We start from the raw sequence: 18,852 nt of genomic DNA, 5'->3' as shown, positions 1-18,852 counted from the left end.
CGTTACACAACGAATAAATAACGAGGAGGAGATGTCCAAAACTTTATACAATACATAATAAATAAATAATCAATTAGTTAAAAACAATATAATGTAATTAAAAACAATTAAAATACCCAAAGTCAAACTTAGTTTAAAATTAAAAATTTCTACCTTTTTTTCTTTCTTCTTCTCTTAGCAGAAAGCCTCCGTGTGTGTTGCGTGTTGTATCTATTCCGCTTTTTAAAACAAAAACCTTTGGGGGGGGCTTTGGACGCCAAAGTTTTTTCCGCCCCGCATTTAAAAAACGGTTTTCTGAGTGAAATTTCTTGCTTAAAATTTCGTTCTTAAAAATGGCACTCTTTGCTTTTTTAAAAATAAGGCTATTTGCAACAAGAGGAGAGGAGCAAAACACATAACCCTGTGGTCAGAATAATGCGTCTTTTGGAAGCCAAAAGTTTTTGGCGCCAAAAAAATATTCCCTACGTAGTACCGAACTCGCAACCTTCGGAATGCAAAATGAGTGTCTTCCCCACTAGACCACCCGGCCGCTACGTAAACGTTCCCTCCATAATGTCTCTTAAAGCACCCTGTAATGTGGAAAGAAAAACTTTTTAAGGGCTGCTGTTCCTTCTTTCACCACGAGATGGCGCTGCTGTCTGTGAAATCGCGGCCCGAATTTAAAAACCCGTGAGGAGACTTCGTTCGGGTTAAATTTCGTGCTTAAAATTTCTATCTTAAAAATCGTATTCTTTGCTATTTTAAAAATCAAACTTTTCCCACCCGGAGAAGAGGAGGAAAACTCCTCCCTCTGCGTTTGGAAAAATGGGTGTTTTGGAGCCGAAAGGTTTTCGGAGCCCAAAAAAAGGATTCCCTAAGTAGGATTGAACCCTGGACCTTCTGAATACAAAGCCGGTGTCTTCCCCGCTACGTCACCCTGTCGCTCCTTACCGTGAGGCCGATAATGGCACTTAAAGCGACAAGGACTCTGTAATGTTGAAATTTAATTTTTTTAAAGGCTGCTCCTTCTTTCCCCACGAGATGGCGCTGTTGTCTGCGAACTCACATGGAAACTACGCTGGAATTCTCCTAAGCCACAGGTGGCACGTGAAGCCATTTCTGGGGGCACCGGAGGCATTGCCCTGTGCCAGCTGATTTTCGCATTCATTTTGGCCGTTTTTTCAGCTTCCGGGGGCTTCAAAAAAGGCTCCTGAAATCTCCTGAGGCACAAAACGGAACTTGCGCGTCACCCCAGCACAGTGCTTACTTGGAGAAGTAAGTCACTGCGGAGACCTTCAGCTTTGCACGGGCTGCGCTGAAGGAGCCCCCATCCTCCGTTTCCCTTTAGCCTTTCTGCTTTCCCAGACGCCGAACGTTCCCCTTTCAAAAGATAAGCACCCCCCCCCCAGAAGAGCCAGCCAGCCATTCCCTCCAGAAGCCTAACACTGCAAGCTCTGCACCCTCTGCCCAAGCAGTTGGTGAAGAAGGTTGGTAGGGGCGGGGGGAGTGCCTCTTCTTCCTAACTCTTTGAAATAGACGAGTTCGGAGTACAAAGCCGCGCTTGGGGCTTTCTGAGAAGCCTTTCCTCTTCTGATACACTTTTGCTCTTCAGCTGATCTCTTCTCCTATTTTTGATCTTCCGTACTCCTTTTGGTTTGTTCTGTTCGGTTTGTCCCCCCCACCTTTGGATCAATCAGCAAATCATAAAGTAGCTCCCTTTTGGAGTCCCTTGGATCCAGGCTCGGCAAGTGGTTGATCTGGTTAAAAACAAGCCTGGCTAAGGTGGCTGGTGACCTGGTTGTTCTCTAAATTGTCAGTTAAAAAAAAAACTTTAAAAATTAAAAAGAGCATGAGAGAGTAAAGATTAGCTAGGCTGGCTAAAACTGAAAGAGAGTGTGTGTGTGTGTGTGTGTGTGTGTGTGATTTGTGGCTGCGATGTTCTCTCCAAACGTTCTGGGTATTGTTACAGGTAGGTGAGATTTTGCCATTTGCTAACTTTTCAGATTGCTCTCTCCCTCCCTCGCCCCTCCCCCACCTTTATCTCCTGCTTGCAACTCTCCTGCTTGCAAGTTTGCCAGAGTGGGGGGAGGGGGGACCATTGTTTCCATTTGTTTTGACCTGGAGTCAATTCCCCAGGTTTCACTTTGGAACTCTTGGGAAGCTTCGTTGCAAACAGCCAAACTTTCAGTGGATTTTTGTAGAATGGAGCAGGGCTGGGATCCTGCTTTTTATAAGTGATCTTGCCCTGGGTTTTTTTTTTTCTTTTTGTTGGGGGCTGGCTAAAACTGAAAGATAAATGCAAGGGTGGGTGTGTGCGTGTGTGTTTCCATTGGTTTTGATCTGGAATCAATTTCGCAGGTTTCACTTTAGAACTTTAGAACTCTTGGGAAGCTTCATTGCCAAGCTTCTCGTTTGTAATTTATTCCAACATTTAAGATTGATATTAAACTGCACACATTTGTAACATTCATCTGCCCGGTGCGGGATAATGCTACTTTCAATATGATAAAAAGATGCCCAAGAATATTGATTTCCAACTAGATAGCAAAACAATTACATTTTCTATTTATTTTTCATACTTTTAATCCTCACTATTACAAATAATCAGGGATGCCCGTATTCAAAAAAATAGGAGTATAATAAATGCAGAGACAATTTTAGAGCTCTGGCATGTTGGGGTACACAAATAAAGGAAATACAGTTTTTAAAAATATACAATGAAATAAATCCTTCCAATTGCTGGGTTTCTATTCCAGTTATTCTCTGGGGCGTGTAGAGGTTTGAGTGCATAAACATTTCAGAGCGACAAATGCCCAACCCCTCCAACCAAGCATGAGTCTTTATCGGTAATATTACTGTCCTGTATATGAAATAATGCTTAGAAAAACAAAAAGCAAGAAGGCGTTTGGTAGCGTATCAAAATTATAACCACGCGCAGATGAAAAATTGTCTGGAAGTTATGCGTTATTCATTTGAAAAAACAAAACAAATAACAGTTCCTTGGTTTGATAAAATGAAGTTCTAAGATAACTCTGATGTACTGAAACCAATAAATCTTTTCAAGGTATTTGATAAATGAACAAGGGAATATTTGAATTAGTTTTCACGAAACAATGCCCAGCGAAATTGGGTTCTCCGATTTGGTAATATTAGATCTAAAGACAAATCTTTCTGCTCTTTCTCAGAATTTACAAATTGATAACCGAGTATATTTAAAGCACCTCTACAAACTTCTTGCACTTTTTGGACTTTCTGGAATGAAAGAACATTTCTCCATGCCTGGGAAACATTGAGTGCGTCTCGGGAAGTGATCTGGAAAGCTTCTTTCTTCTTACTTGGTCCTTGTCCGTGTGTAATATTATAGATCCAATTTTCAAGTTTCTGGGTCAATGGAAGATCTGTAAATGTATACATTGCAGTAATTTCCATTAAAGGATCCCGTACAATGTCTTCAAATCGGATCAATAAATAACGATCTTTTAAAAATAATGGAGGCTTCTGACTAGCTGTTTCATAGATCTGAATGTGGCTTCTACAAATCTCCTGCAGGACTTTAAAGCCACTGTCACCCGCTCTGCTGCTATTTACGCCCAGAATTATTCCATTGTCCCGGGCAAGGGCTTTGGCAGCTTGTTCCCGAGACTTCAGGACAGCCCTGGGGTCACGGACCAGATGTATGATTTTGAGGTTCAGGGAGGGGTCAGCAAGGAGTGGGTAGAGGACTTTGAGGTCAAAGAAACGGACTTCCTTTAGGACAACATGGCTATAGGTTTTGCAGGCCTCTTCCGCTTTACTGAAAGGATACTTGCCGCAGATAGTTTTGCAAGCACTTTCCCCAGTAATATCAGTCCGTTGAAAGAATTCACAAGCAGGCGCTGTGCATAATGCCCGGCTCACAGCCCACTGGAACAGATCAGACAAATTTCTGTTTCTCTTCCAGGGCATGTAGGCCTCAAACACTGACATGTCACATTTGAAGACAGACCGGATGAGATCACGCACTGCCATGTGCAAGACCGTGGCGCTGTTTTGGTACATGGTTGCCCACACGTGCCAGGCTGGTTCCATTAGATAGAAGACATTGGGATGCTGACTGAAGAGTTGCCCCACAAAGGAAGAGCCTGACCTCCAAGAGGAAAGGATGAGGATGTGCACCTGGGCAGGTTTTTCCAGAGACTGAGGAATGAAGCCACCTTGTTGAGTATATAGAAAGACTAGGAATCCTGTCTGGATTGCCAAGATAATTGCAACTGTGGCATTAGAAAGGCGGAGCCTCAGCATCCTGGGTGAAGCTGAGTATGACCGGAATGATGGAGAGAAGGTGATCGCCACTTTTTAAAGCATCAGTTTGATGGAATTAAGCTTTAGCAGTTTTACAAATTACAGATTGGGGGTGGATAAATGATGGAGAATCCCAGATTACCGTGCCATGGATCCACAATGATGAGAAAAGCTAAAAGAAACGTGTATGGAGTATTAATAAACAAGTTAGATAATAATTCTGCTATTCCAATTTATATGCATTATTTACTCTAGAAACAATGGAAGTATATTTTCCTCTACACAGCCTTAAAACTCATATGGACAGAATTCAGCCTCTCTCTAATATTGCAGGAGTGGAGAAATTTAAGAGTTTGGGTTTCAGGCTTCCTTTAAAACTCGCATAAAGCAAGTAAAATACAAAAGGGAAATCATTGCTCTTTGGGTACAAGAAGATTTTTACAAGAAACATTTTCTTGGGTACAAGATGGGTTAGAATGTAGTATTGCAGGGTAACTCTGCTCACATTGCCAGGAGTTTGATTCCTTCCATGCTGACCGGTTTAAGGTTGACTCAGCTTTCCATCCCTCCCAGGTGGGTGAAATGAAGACCCAGATTATTGGGGGCAAGAGGCTGACTCTGTAAAGTGCTTAGTGAGGGCTGGAAAGCACTGTGAAGCCGTATATAAGTCTAAGGGCTATTGGGAAAAATTATTTCCTGTTCTTGCCAAAAATCTCTCCACAACTGCTTTCGAAGGGAGGGAGCTCGTTTTAACTGCAGCCGTTCCCACTAGGTTTGGGCTTCGGAGCTCGGCCCCGCCCGGCCCTGGAATTTAGCCTAAAATCGCGGAGCGGAGGCGGGGGGGGGGGAGGATTCCGGGCTTGCAATAGCGCAGCTGTTGAGAATTGTGCCGGCCGATACCAAGGCGCCGGTGCGGACGCTCTTCCCGCTCCCTGCTCAGACGCTCGGCCCCCGTGCCCTCCGGGTTTGCATGGCGCCCGGTACTGCGGGCGCGACTGTCCGCCAGCGCAACTGCTAACCTAGCTGATGGAGATACCCGCGGGCAAGAAGCTTCGCGTCCCGGTCGGAGAAAGAGGGCGCACCACGACCGTCGCTCATCCCGACACCTGAAATCGCAGCCTCTTTTCCAGCCGCTACACCCGCCCGGCACCAGCCCATCCCGGCCCCTAACCTCAGTATCTGCCGGCGGGCGATTAAAGAGGTCGCAGCTAGCCCGGAGGCGGCAGGAGGGTGAGGCTGCGGCGCCGGCTCCGCATACAATGAGCGGCATTCAGACGTGGCTTTTCCTCTACGGCTGCGGAGGTGGGGGGGGGGGAGGCGCCAATCAGGGACTGGCCCTACGGAGGGTGGAGGCGGTGGGCCGCTTCTTCCCTCCTGGAGGGGTGGCCGGCTGCAGTGCCCAATGGACAGCCTCCCTCCCTGCAGTCCCACCGTCTCAGCGAAACCTCTCAGTGCCGAGAAGCCTTAGAGCCAGTTGAGAAAAGGAAGCTTCCCACACCCGTGTCCTTAAATCCACAAAGCAGCTTCCCCAGGTGACACTAAACGTTCTGTGGGAGAAGTTCTGCTTTTCTCTTTATTGCTGATGTTTGCAAGGGATGAGGAAGTTTGGCAAAAGCGGAAAGGTGGCCCATGGCCCAATTTATTTAGCCTTACGTTTGTATGTTAACAAACACATATGAAGGTGCTCTTTATTGCTTAGCGCAAAGGGATAAGGATGGAACCTGGCCTCAACTTGCAATTGATTGAAATGTTTTAATATAATAAGAATAAGAATAGAATACAGAATGCAGAATAAACACTTTGCCACTTTAAATGTACACTAACCAGCATGCGTGAAAATAAAATTTTGTGGCACTGTTTTCAAAAGATAATCATTATGCAGTTAGGTTTTTATAGGCAGAAATAACACTAAGTTAAAAACCATCTGCCTTCCTGTTCAAGAATCCTTGGTTCCCTAAAATGATGACCTGGCACCAAGTTAGCAATGTTGTTACTGGTAAGATTTATAAGACAAAGGTCTCAACCTACCCTTTAAGGTACCTTGTAACCTTTAGTTAAACTGAGTTACTATGCCCACTGAATATGTATGCGTGATATTGCTCTTAATGACTGGTCAATGATGTTATGTGTTCCCATGACAATGAACGCCTTTCAAAATTGTATAAAAGGTCTGCTCCAAGCAGGGTGCACCCAATTGGAACTTGCTTTGGAGTAACCCTTTTATTTGCCTATAAAAGTTTCCCTCCCTATCCATTTATCTGGCGTGGTTCATTGGACTTGCATGCCAGATGAAAGAAATCAAGCTTTCTGGAACAGCAGCAGCTCCTAGCTCAAGCTCTACTGGCTGGGGAATTCTGGGAGTTGAAGTCCACAAGTCTTAAAGTTGCCAAGTTTGGACACCCCTGTCCTAGCTGATGATCACCCTTATTCCCTTAATTTTCTCCTTGGGATTTTGCAAACGGAAAGGAAAAGGGCATTCTTTATTTCAGTATTCTTGTAGAGAAAATCAAGGCTGGAGTTCTCTTTTTGTTTCTGTAGTTCATTCCTTCTAGAGGACTTTGCCATCAAGATTGGGATTCAGTTATGTACTTACAATAAAACTCATTTGTATAACTTTCATTAAATTGTTTATCTTGTCACGGTATTGATTATGGTTGATTCGCCAACTGATAGACTATAATAACAAACAGATTTCTGAAAATAGGACAGGAAACAAACTCTATACTGATAAACTTTACAAAATAATATATAAACACAACCCGTGGAAAGCCTCCTCTTCCAAATGCAAAGCAGTGGAGGCCACTGAGAGCAAAGTTCTTTCTCTGTGCAGGTTTGGTCAGGATTTGTGCTCTTTATAGGATTGCAGCGGGGGAAGCACTGTGTTCAGCACTTGATTTTGAAGAAGAAAGATTTTAATTCTTTCAAAAATCCACAAAAAAATCAGGAGGATGCTAATGTACTGTATCCAGGCAAACTTCATCATCTCCCAGAAGCCTGGCTGATATGTACTAAAAAGTCAAGGAGTATTTGGAATCTGAAGCATCTTCATACAAAGGCAAGGGTGTGCACTTCCCATTCTTTTGGCTAGTTGTATGAACTGGGAAGCATCCCGCCTTCCCCCAAGAGTGGCCAGGGACAGTCAAGAAATGAGAACCCCCAAGGTCTCCTTTCCCCCAGCAGGCCAATATAAAATGTACCATAAAACTTCTAAGCTTTTTTTTAAAAAATGCTAGAAACATTCTCTAGAGATACATCCTGTTTGAGTTTCGTGGCATTTTTCTAACACGGCTACCTAATGTTAGGCAAGCTACAAGTCTTGATACAATGGCCACAGCTGTATTAGTGACTGAGGCCAAGTGCCATAAACCATCATTCAAAAAAACCAACAACCGTCACCAACTGGTAGCCAAAGGATATACAATCAATTCCATCGGATAATGGATGAAGGCCTGGATCACAAATGGTTGATCTCGTGATCTTCCAGTCACCCAAATGGGACTGGGACCAGCCAAAACTGTTGTAACTGTAAAGGAAAAAAATCTAATTAATTTTAAGCCAAGTGATCTGAGAAAGGCCAGAAAAGTTTTGCGTATGAAAACCTAGAACCTCTGGGAAAACTCACCATTCCTCTTCTGATATGTTTCAACGATGTTCACAAAATCATAGTCTTGGGCAAAAGGACTTGTACTATTGATCACAGATACCTGTCATAGTGAGAGAATTTTGTATTGGACACAGGATCTTACTAATTATTAATTTACATCAGAACGCATGGTGAATACTTTTAAGCATATACCAAGTGTTATGATACCATACAGATTTCTATGTTGGATTAATTTGTATTCTTATACGCTACTGGGTAAAAAGAAAACTTGTTTTCATATAAACACAAAGCTTTCTTAATTGCTCAGAATCTTGTAAATTGCTAATTGACCAAACATATACTAATAATATTCATAAAACCAAATACTTTGAATTTGTTTTATATACATATATATGTATTTTTATTTATATGCTTCCTTTCAACTAAGGTATCCTCCTGTATGGTTATTTTAAGACAATTGTTTTGTATAAGAAAAATCCCAAAAGCCACACTTGTCATGTAGTCAATTTAATATTATCAAACTCTTACCTTGGAATTTTAATGAATAAGCAAAAGCAAGATTATATGTAGATGCAAATGTATGCATCCAAATAACATTCTTTTTAAGGAGGAAGATTATATGTTTTTATGGGTTTGCTTTCTTTTTAATTTTGCATCTAGCAATACTTTTTCCCCTACAGTTTTTAATCTTTGAAATTAACATTTAAAAAAAGGAAAGCTGAAGTAAGATTGTAATCATACTCAGTTTCGCTTAGCTACTGCTTCGCTTAACAACCAGTCCCAATTGTGATCACTAAACAAGGACTACCTGTACACAAGACAACAGTTATTATCAATAAACATTCTGAAAAAAATCAGGTCAAAATTTCAAACAGGATCACAGCTTTTGCTGTAACTTGCCTCCATATGGCCTTTATTTTCTGACATCTCCTTAGATTTTATAGAATTTTCATACTTGCTTAGCAACACAAATTTCTTAAACAGAATCTACTGAATGCAATATATGACTTCAGCCACAGCAGTTGCAGAAGAAAAAATAGGCAAAGGACAATAGAACTGACTGAAGAAAGTGAGATGGGGAGGACATCACTCACATTATATCTGCTATCCAGCCCAGCATGGTGAAGGGGTTGCCTCTGATGAAGTTTGAGATCTCCGTTTACAAATACCTGTGATCCTGGCACAGGGGAAAAAGACTGTAAAAAAGCCATGCCCTGCATCACAAAGGTGGATATTCTCTGAAATGAAAGCAGCAAATAAACCAGAAAGATGGGGGGAGAGTTTACACCACAATTTTAGGATGACATCACAAAAATTAGAATTAGAATTACTGAGAAATGTACAGTCTAGTAGTTAGACCAAGCAGCTATATAAAGAATTCCCAAAGATTTAAAGAATCTGAAAAAAATATAAGTAGTTGCAATTTTTAAATTTATGGTGTAATGACATTTTAAAAGATGTACAATCCACAGCATTTCTATTTCAATACCAATCACAAGGCAAACTCAACATAGGACATGAACAGAACTGCACATTTCCTCACAAGCAGCATTTAGATACACTGTGTATACAACACCCTGTAGGAAGTTATCACCCAGCCCTCTCCCAGGAAAATGAAATATCTAGGAAATATTGATAAGGCAGAATATTATATTTTCCTGGATGTGAAAAAGGGAGAAACACATTTTAAAAAACTAAATTCCTGCAGCTTCCTGCCCATCCCCACTTTGTCAATGGGCCATTAAGAAGGCCAAGCTAGTCCACTTTACATAATAAAGAGTTCTCCTCTTCAGCTGTGATGGGATTAAGGCAGGATAATATTGCCTTTTACTCAACTGACCACATGGCATCTAAACTCAATCAAACCTGAATTCAAAACTCACCCTAGACCTAGAGGGTTGCCCTTGCATGGGCCCATGGGAGTCTGGCAACCAATCAGAATACATTTCTTACACAGGAACAGGAAACAGATAGGTGGGACAGAACAGATTATAAAAAGCCCTGCAAGCCCTTTTTCTCTCTGTCTTCTCTTCCTCTTCTCTGCCCTTCTCTTCTTCTCCACCAACATTGAAGCATGTGATCACCTTTTCTGTTCAGGACTCAAGCCATGCGGTCCTGTCCACCATTAAAACCATCTTTCCAAGCAGCCTCCATGTCTCCAGTGTCTTTTTCCCCACTTGGAGCCGAACCCAGAAGGACATTTCTTCCAACAACCCACTGCTGCATTATACATAGGAAACAATGCACTCTATAAATGTGATTGCCTTTTAAACCACCCAAATTGGCACCAATCAATAGGGTTCCATATAGCCATCCTAATTTTTCCACTATTCAATTTTATTACACGAAAACATTTCAGTATTCTGTGAAAAATGCTCCCATGTTCATTTTTCCTAGATTATGCGTTGATACGTATAATAATAATAATAATAATAATAATAATAATAATAATAATAATAATAATAATAATAATAATTTTATTTGATTAGCCGCAACCCTCTCCCGAAGGACTCGGGGTGGCGTACAATCAAAACGGATAAAAATACACATAAGACAAATATATATACAAAAAGAACAGAGACATATACATATGTACATGGAGGAGAGTTGACTTATAAGTGAAAGACAATTAAAAACACAATTAAAAACACAATTTAAAATCCCCTTAAATAAAATTACTAAATTAAAAAACCCATCAGGAGCGTTAAGAAGGTATGGTTGAGCCAGGCCAGCTATTTGGAAAAGGTGGGTCTTGAGCTTAACACGGAAGGAGCGGAGGTCAGTAGTGGTCCTAATATCCGGGGGGAGGTCATTCCACAGGGCTGGGCCCGCCACAGAGAAGGCTCTGCTCCTAGGCGCCACCCCATGGCACTGTCTGGTGGACGGCACCTGGAGAAGTCCCTCTCTGTGCGAGCGGATGGGTCGTAGGGATGTATGGGGCAGAATACGATCCCGCAGGTAACTAGGTCCTGAGCCATGGAGCGCTTTAAAGATCGTAATCAAGACCTTGAAACGCACTCGATAGACCACAGGAAGCCAGTGCAGCTCGCGCAGGAGAGGTGTCACATGGGAGTACTTGGTACTCCCCATAATCACACGCGGGGCCGCATTCTGGACCAACTGCAGTCTCCGAGTGCATTTCAAGGGAAGCCCCATGTAGAGAGCGTTACAGTAGTCCAGGCGAGACGTCACCAGCGCATGGGTGACTGTCCGTAGGGCGTCCCGGTCCAATAGGGGGCGCAATTGGCGCACCAGGCGAACCTGGTGGAACGCCCCCCTGGCCACGGCTGTCACATGTTCATCCATGGACAGCCTGGCATCCAGGAGGACGCCCAAATTGCGCGCCCGCTCCACGGGGGCGAGTTGAATGCCCCCAATGGCCAGAGATGGAATTATCTGGTTGAACCGGGGAGCCGGAACCCACAGCCACTTCGTCTTGGAAGGGTTGAGCCTGAGTCGGTTGTCATCCATCCAGACCCGTACGGCTTCCACACACCGGGACATCACTTCGACGGCCTCATTGGGGTGGTTCGGGGTGGAAATGTACAGCTGAGTATCATCAGCGTACAGATGATATCCCACCCCGAAACCACGGATGATCTCACCCAGCGGCTTCATGTATGTGTTGAACAGGAGTGGCGAGAGGACCGACCCCTGTGGCATATCCAATCTTTTCTCAAACTGAGTATCCTGAGTACTGTAACCATTCATCTACCTGCTCAGTTTCTATCCAGATCTGCACTCTACATAATTTTATTTATATCCCACCTTTATAATGTTTATAAATAACTCCAGGCAGCCAACAGACACAATACTCCTTCCTCCTCCTATTTTCTCCATAAGAAATACCCTATTAGGTAAGTTGGGCTGAGACAGCGACCGGCCCAAAGTCACCCAGCCAGCTTTTGTGCCTACAGTTGCAAGAAAAAGTATGTGAACCCCTTGGGATTACGTGGAGTTTTGCATGAATTGGTCATAAAATGTGCTCTCAACTTCATCTAAGTCACAACAATAGAAAAACACAGTCTGCTGAAAATAATACTACACAAACATTAGATCAGTGATGGCGAAGCTATGGCGCGCGTGCCACAGGTGGCACGCAGAGCCATTTGTCAGGGCACGCAAGGCGCTGCCCTGTCAGCTGGCCAGTGCGCATGTGCGCGCTGGCCAGCTGAATTCACACTTTTTTAAAGCCATTTTTCGCCCTCCCCAGGCTCCAGAGGCTTTATAGGAGCCTGGGGAGGGCAAAAACAGCCTTCCCCCGCCCACCAATACTCCCTCTGGAGGCGTCAGGGAAGCCTCCAGACAGTCCCTGAAGCCTTCGGAGTGCTCAAAATGATCCCCCGAGCAAACCGGAAGTGACTTCCGGTTTGCTCAGAGGGTCGTTTTAAGCATTCGGCGCGCTCCAAAGGCTTCAGGGACTGTCTGGAGGCTTCCCTGCCGCCTCCGGAGGGCATCCGGGGTGGGGGGTGGAGGCTGTTTTCGCCCTCCCCAGGCTCCTATAAAGCCCATGGAGCCTGGGAAGGGCGAAAAAAGCATGTAAAAATGGGGGGTCACGCCTGTAGTGCACGCATGCGCACTGGGGGGTCGCGCATTGCATTATGGGTGCGGCACGCCCGCACACTACCCCCCTGTGCTTCCCCCACTTATGGCACGCGAGCCAAAAAAGGTTTGTCATCGCTGCGTTAGATGTTGCCATGGTTTAATTGAACATAACATGTAAACATTCACAGTGCAGGGAGGAAAAAGTATGTGAGTCCCTAGCCTAATGACTTCTCCAAGAGCTAATTGGAGCCAGGAGTGAGCCAACCTTGACTCCAATCAGTGTGATGATATTGGATGTGTTGCTGACAGCTGTCCTGCCGTTTAAAAACACACACCTGTTTTGGGGTTACTGGTTTCAAGAAGCACTGTCTGATGTGAACCATGCCTCGCAGAAAAGAGCTCTTAGAAGACCTACGATCAAGAATTGTTGACTTGCATGAAGCTGGAAAGGGTTACAAAAGTATCTCCAAAAGCCTTGATGTTCATGTGTCCACGGTAAGACAGACTGTCTACAAATGGAAAAAGTTTAGCACTGTTCCTACTCTCCCTAGGCGTGGTCGTCCTGTAAAAATGACTGCAAGAGCACAGCGCAGAATGCTTCATGAGGTAAAGAAGAATCCTAGAGTGTCAGCTAAAGACCTACAGAAATCTCTGGCACATGCTAACATTTTTGTTGACACATCTACAATAAGGAAAACATTAAACAAGAATGGAGTACGTGGGAGGACACCACGGAGAAAGCCATTGCTGTCCAAAAAAAATAGTGCAGCACGTTTGAAGTTTGCAAAAGAGCACCTGGATGTTCCACAGCACTACTGGCAAAATATACTGTGGACAGATGAAACCAAAATCGAGTTCTTTGGGAAAAACACACACCACTATGTGTGGAGAAAAAAAGGCACAGCACACCAACATCAAAACCTCATCCCCACTGTAAAAAATGGCGGAGGGAGCATCATGGTTTGGGGCTGCTTTGCTACCTCAGGGCCTGGACGGATTGTTGTCATTGATGGGAAAATGAATTCCAGAGTTTATCAAGACATTTTGCAGGAAAACGTACGACCATCTGTCCGCCAACTGAAGCTCCGCAGAGGATGGGTGATGCAACAGGACAATGACCCAAAGCATACAAGTAATTCAACAAAAAATGGCTTCAACAGCACAGAATACCCCTTCTGGAGTGGCCCAGTCAGAGTCCTGACCTCAACCCGATTGAAATGCTGTGGCATGACCTTAAGAGAGCGATTCACACCAGACATCCCAAGAATATTGCTACACTGAAACAGTTTTGTGAAGAGGAGTGGTCCAAAATTACTCCAGATCGTTGTGCAAGTTTGATCTGCAACTACAGGAAACGTTTGGTTGAGGTCATTGCTGCCAAAGGAGGGTCAACCAGTTATTAAGTCCAACGGTTCACATACTTTTTCCTCCCTGAACTGTGAATGTTTACATGTTATGTTCAATTAAACCATGGCAACATCTAATGTTTGTGTAGTATTATTTCCTATTGTTGTGACTTAGATGAAGTTGAGAGCACATTTTATGACCAATTCATGCAAAACTCCACGTAATCCCAAGGGGTTCACATACTTTTTCTTGCAACTGTATGTCAGGACTAGAACTCAGCGTCTCCTGGCTTCTAGCCTTCACGGCCAGACCAAACTGGCTCTGCTTTATCACTCTGCTTTGGAGGAGAGAAATGATCATTAGTTACCCAGAGCCTCTGATAATTAACAATACCGCACATCAATACATGTTTTTAAAAGTAGATTCACTAATGTTTAATGCTAATTTAGATGCACTAAAGGGTGCAACAGGTTCCTCGTCAGCAAAGCAGATTTTCTGCCCGTCTCGCTAAATGCCTCGAGCTCTCGCCTAACGGGACAGAAACGCTCTTCTGCTTCAAAGGAAGACCAGGAAAAGGCGTGGCCAAAGCAAGCCTGGCGCCCTCCTGCCTAAAGGGCTGCTGGGGACACTTGAGCGCACTCACGTGCAACTCGTAGGAGAAAGTCAGCAGGAGCTGAATCCCCACCACCCGTTCAGAGGGGAGCAGCGGAAGCTCCAGCCGGAAACGCAGCAGGTCCATCACTCCATCTTGGTCGGAGTCTTCCTCCCGAGCCTGGAACACAGAAGAAACATGGGGAGACTCAAACCCTAACCCGCCTCCCTCGACGGGGCAGAGGCAGCTTCAGCAAAGCCCGGGCTGGCCACCACGGATGGCTGCCAGGCAGCCACGCGGCCCCCGACCCCGTGCAGGAACGCGCTTTCCGGGACGGGGCTCGGTCCCCGCCGCCACGGCAGCAGCCCGGCCATCCCCGCCGTACCGAGACGAGCGGGATGCGCAGGCGGGCGCCCAGCAGGCGGTTGCAGGCGGCGAAGGAACTCCAGCCCAGCGGCCCGCCGCCCTCCGTCAGCGCGGCCAGAAGCACCTCGTGCCGGAAGCGGACGCTGGGCTGCTCGGCGTAGCTGCTCCGCGAGAGCCAGAAGCCTGCCGGAGACAGAGAGCGAGTGAGACCGGAGGGCGGGCGGCCGACAGTCCCGCGCGGGCGCCCCCTCCGCCGAACCCACCGTGGCTCCGGTAGGCGACCAGTAGGGGCGGCACGTAGGTGAGCGCGCCCAGCAGCAGCAGCACCAACGCCGACAAGGAGCACAGCCGGGCCCGCGCGCGCCGCCCGCCGCCGGCAGCCACCTCCAACCAGGCCATGGCGCCGTCTCCACGGCGACGGACGCGCCGCCCTGCCAGCCAATCGCCGCGGCGGAGGGCGCGCCGGCGTGAGCGTCGGCGGAAGTTCCGCCCCTCCCCCCCCCCCCCCGTTCGCAGAAGGGCTGCTACGGCTGCCGAGGAGCTGCTGGAGGATCGCAGGCCCGACTCGCCCGTCCGCTCGCCCGCCTCGCCCGACCATGAAGTGGATGTTCAAGGAGGACCACGCGCTGGGTAAGCGGGCCGCGCCGTGAGGGAAGGGGCGGGGGGGGGGGCGGCTCGGGCGCCTGACGCGGCTCTCCTGGCCTTCTCCGCAGAGCATCGGTGCGTGGAGTCCGCCAAGATCCGGGCCAAGTACCCCGACCGCGTCCCGGTGAGTCGGCGGAACGGGAAGCGGGCTTCGCTCGAGGGCAGAGGCCGCCCGGGGGGCGGTCGAGGGGGCCCCGGCATGCCCAGGGCGGGCGGCGGCGGCGGCCTTGTTATTTCCCGGAGGCTCCTCCCCGAGCCAGGCTCTTCCCGGGGGGCGGAGGGCTCCGCAAGGACTGGCAGGCCCTTCTCTTCCAGGGAACGGGAAGCGCCAGGAGCCTTCCCCTGTCGGTCGTCCCTAGGAAGACTGGCGCGCCCGTGTTTCTTTCGGGCAAAGGCGGGACCAGAGCCGCTCGTCTCCCCTTCCGGGCGCTTCCGTGACGGGGCTGAAGGAAGCGCTGAAGGGGCTGCTGGCCGAGATCAATTTTTTCCGTCTCGATACAGGTGATCGTGGAAAAGGTCTCTGGATCCCAGATTGTGGACATCGACAAGAGGAAGTACCTGGTTCCCTCGGACATAACCGTGGCTCAGTTCATGTGGATCATCAGGAAGCGGATCCAGTTGCCCTCCGAGAAGGCCATATTTCTCTTTGTAGACAAGACGGTCCCCCAGTCGAGGTGAGGTGGGGCAGGTGTGTGTATGTGTAGTAATAGGACAAAAGTCGTCCTTTCTAGAAATTGTGGAGTGGTCCTATAAAATCTTGGATAGTGTATGTAGCCACTTCCTAAAGTAGAACAAACTTCTTCTCTCAATTGGCTAGGGCTAATGTTTCCTAGATGACATTCATGTTAAATTCTATTAATATTTCACTGTAATTAATCATGCTTGGTTCTGTTGTTTTGATGTCCCTATCCCTGTACAAAGTACTTATAATGGAGACTAAGCTATTAGCTCTAGCCAATATAGTTAGTGGCATAAGATTGTGGGAGCTGAGATACCAGGGTGGGATGTACACAGCTTGCTAATCCTTGTACTTGAAAATCAGATTAGGGTTAGGGGTTAATTGAAGGAAGCTGTTATCAAGTTTCCATTTTTATTATACTGCACTTCCCAATTTTTTTCCACTTTGCACCAAAGTACAAAAGAGCTAATTATCTCAAATTTCTGCTCTCTGTGGTTTCTCTACAGTCAAGAGAAGACTATATTTATTGTGGGAAAAAGGTTAATCCTCTTTATTTAATGGATTTGTTTAACAAGGTATCTAAATGCATACTTTCAAAGCTCACCAGGCAGCAAAGCTTAGTCTTGCAGGGCTACTCATTCCTCACTATCATCCACCCACCCACCCAGTTTTTCGATTGGCACATTTCAGTTTAGGTTGGTGCGTGATGGCTTTCTTGCTTTTTTCCCCTTACAGTTTAACTATGGGACAGCTTTATGAGAAGGAGAAGGATGAGGATGGCTTCTTGTACGTGGCTTACAGTGGAGAAAACACCTTTGGTTTCTGATTTCATTTCCATGCTGCTGCTTTGTAAATAGCCTCCTGTTCTTCATCATGACCCCGAGGGGCATTTTTCATTTGTCACTGGGTTGATTTAATATATTGATAGATTTTTATTTGTTAGCTTAGTAATTTATAAAAATTTATTTTTCCATTACACGTGTAACCATAGCTGTAAATTTCATTACATCCTTTGCGCTGGGACATATTTAATGGCATTATTCAAATACGGATGCAACCATAAGAATTAATGATGGGAAAGGGATTTTGAAATTAAATATTAGCATAATTAATAATTACAGTTTCATAGAAATGGCAGTTTCTGTAATACCCTAAGGATGCTTATATGTTTATCTTGGTTAGCGTGTTGCTTTTATTGAATTTTGCTTAAGAAGCAACAATTAAAGTTACTGTCACAAAAATTTTGCAATACTGCTATGTATTCAGCTTTCCTTTTTTTATAAAATAGCATTGTAAGATAAGGGTACAAAAGACATTTTCAGACAATACAAAATCATTCAGGGATACCCTAGAGAGATTGCAAAATTATTTTTACTTCCATAGGAGGCAGTGGAGAATCTTCTTAAATTTGTAATGATTCAGTTGAATAGAGTCAATCATTTTACTCTAAATATAGTATCTCTGCGTGAAACTCTGTCCCTTATGTGAGGCAATTGGTTTCATTTGTGGTTATGCACCATCAGGTCAGTATCATTCCTTGGCAACCTAATAAATTTTCTCCAATATGTCTTCTATCCTTTCAACTTTTTTACTTCCATGGAGTCAAGAGAAACCATTGCCTGCCCAATTCTAATATTTTTAAGTATAGACACATCCCAGCATCTACCTGTCTTTTCCAAGGTCTTCATTTTACCCTACCAAGTACTAGTCTGCTATATTTCTTAACTGCCGATTCCTTTATAGTTGAAGCTGAAACTATTCAATGTGATCACTGTCCATTCTAAAGCTGCTTGCTATCCCTGTTGCCATTTGTAGTTAAAATTGTACTCACCTTTTCAGTATATATTCTATCTCAAGTTACACACGTATAAGTTTTACGCTATCTTAACTCAGAAGCAGGACTAACTGGCTCTATATGCACACAACCACAGTTCCAAATTCTAATTAACTTTAGTGAACTTAGTCCAAGCCCAAAGGAAAAGGTGGGAACATCAAGTCACAGTTCACATTTCAAAAAATCGAAATGCAGATCATCAACTGTTCTAGGCTCCAAGGAGTTTTCTCAGAGAAAGGCTGGCGATGATTTTTAAATGAAGCCTGCGTTGAGTGCAGGCAATCAAGAACAGGACTGCCCTTGCTGCGTGATGGGTCGTGTAGATCTTTCTTGGAAGTGCAGCACTCTTGGGCTGGGAGGAAGTTTGGAACGGGGTCTTCATCTTTTGCCGCCTAGTCCTCCTTGTCCCTAACCCAAACTGAAACCAGTCTGTTTTGCAATCTGGATTGTCATTTCCTACCCTGTTCACATGAAGACAAATGATATTGTTCTGGAATTCCCATTTTCTCAAGGACATTCCACAGCTTGACGTAAGTTGACACAATTGCACACCTTTCCATAATCATTGAAACATATTGACTTTTCTTGGTTATTTTCTGACTTGTGTGCGTCAGCAATAATGTCTTTGTTCCCTAGTTATTTTTTCTAGGGCCAGCTTGACATCTAGACTTTTTCTTTTCATGCAGGACTCTAATCTGAGTTCATGATTCTAAGTTAAGGAACTGTATAACAGTTTGCCCGCTTACTTAAGTCTTCTTTAATACTGATATGTCAACCAACCTCGAACAATCTGGGGGCCACTGTGCTGATCTCCAGATTGGCTGATATGGTTTGGTTTTACTGGCTTTACTGATTCTTCTTCTGTTGCTTGCTATATTCCATCAATTCCTGTAGCCTTCTGACTTGATCATTACTGCAATACTGATACAAGTTGATTTTCTACTACTAGAAGTTACACAAGGAATATTTCTTAGGTACCT

At 45.1% G+C, this 18,852-nt stretch overlaps 3 protein-coding genes across 4 annotated transcripts; 1 reads left to right on the top strand and 2 right to left on the bottom strand.

The window, feature by feature from the left end:
• Nucleotides 1-2,512: 2,512 nt before the first annotated feature.
• LOC309397151 (carbohydrate sulfotransferase 5-like) lies at nt 2,513-5,713 on the bottom strand. 2 transcript variants are annotated; one of them, XM_081962912.1, is made up of 2 exons: nt 5,432-5,713; nt 2,513-4,432 (listed from the first exon to the last, which is right to left on the bottom strand). In XM_081962912.1, exon 2 carries the CDS (start codon nt 4,258-4,260, stop codon nt 3,076-3,078), a length of 1,185 nt encoding a protein of 394 aa, XP_081819038.1. In that variant the 5' UTR covers nt 4,261-4,432; nt 5,432-5,713; the 3' UTR covers nt 2,513-3,075. The 2 variants fall into 2 exon arrangements, with proteins under 2 accessions (XP_081819038.1, XP_081819039.1); XM_081962913.1 differs by lacking the exon at nt 5,432-5,713 and adding an exon at nt 5,280-5,400.
• A 1,262-nt stretch (nt 5,714-6,975) lies between these two features.
• On the bottom strand, nt 6,976-15,312 carry TMEM231 (transmembrane protein 231; the record flags this gene model as incomplete). Its single annotated transcript, XM_081963420.1, is given in 10 exon segments — nt 6,976-7,265; nt 7,678-7,783; nt 7,883-7,964; nt 8,959-9,102; nt 14,400-14,528; nt 14,734-14,897; nt 14,978-15,121; nt 15,124-15,220; nt 15,222-15,284; nt 15,286-15,312. Coding segments are annotated over 10 exon segments (1,125 nt in total). The 3' UTR covers nt 6,976-7,096.
• GABARAPL2 (GABA type A receptor associated protein like 2) lies at nt 15,199-17,279 on the top strand. Its single transcript, XM_081963421.1, has 4 exons — nt 15,199-15,344; nt 15,428-15,483; nt 15,861-16,033; nt 16,774-17,279. The coding sequence occupies exons 1-4, from the start codon at nt 15,311-15,313 to the stop codon at nt 16,862-16,864; spliced, it is 354 nt and encodes a 117-aa protein (XP_081819547.1). The 5' UTR covers nt 15,199-15,310; the 3' UTR covers nt 16,865-17,279.
• The last annotated feature ends 1,573 nt before the right edge of the window (nt 17,280-18,852 follow it).

Source organism: Natrix helvetica (assembly GCF_964273705.1).
Source record: "Natrix helvetica genome assembly, chromosome: 10".
In the NCBI taxonomy this organism is placed as follows: Eukaryota; Metazoa; Chordata; class Lepidosauria; order Squamata; family Natricidae; genus Natrix; species Natrix helvetica.
The sequence above is the reverse complement of the archived record's forward strand: the minus strand, read 5'-3'. Positions and strand labels throughout refer to the sequence as shown.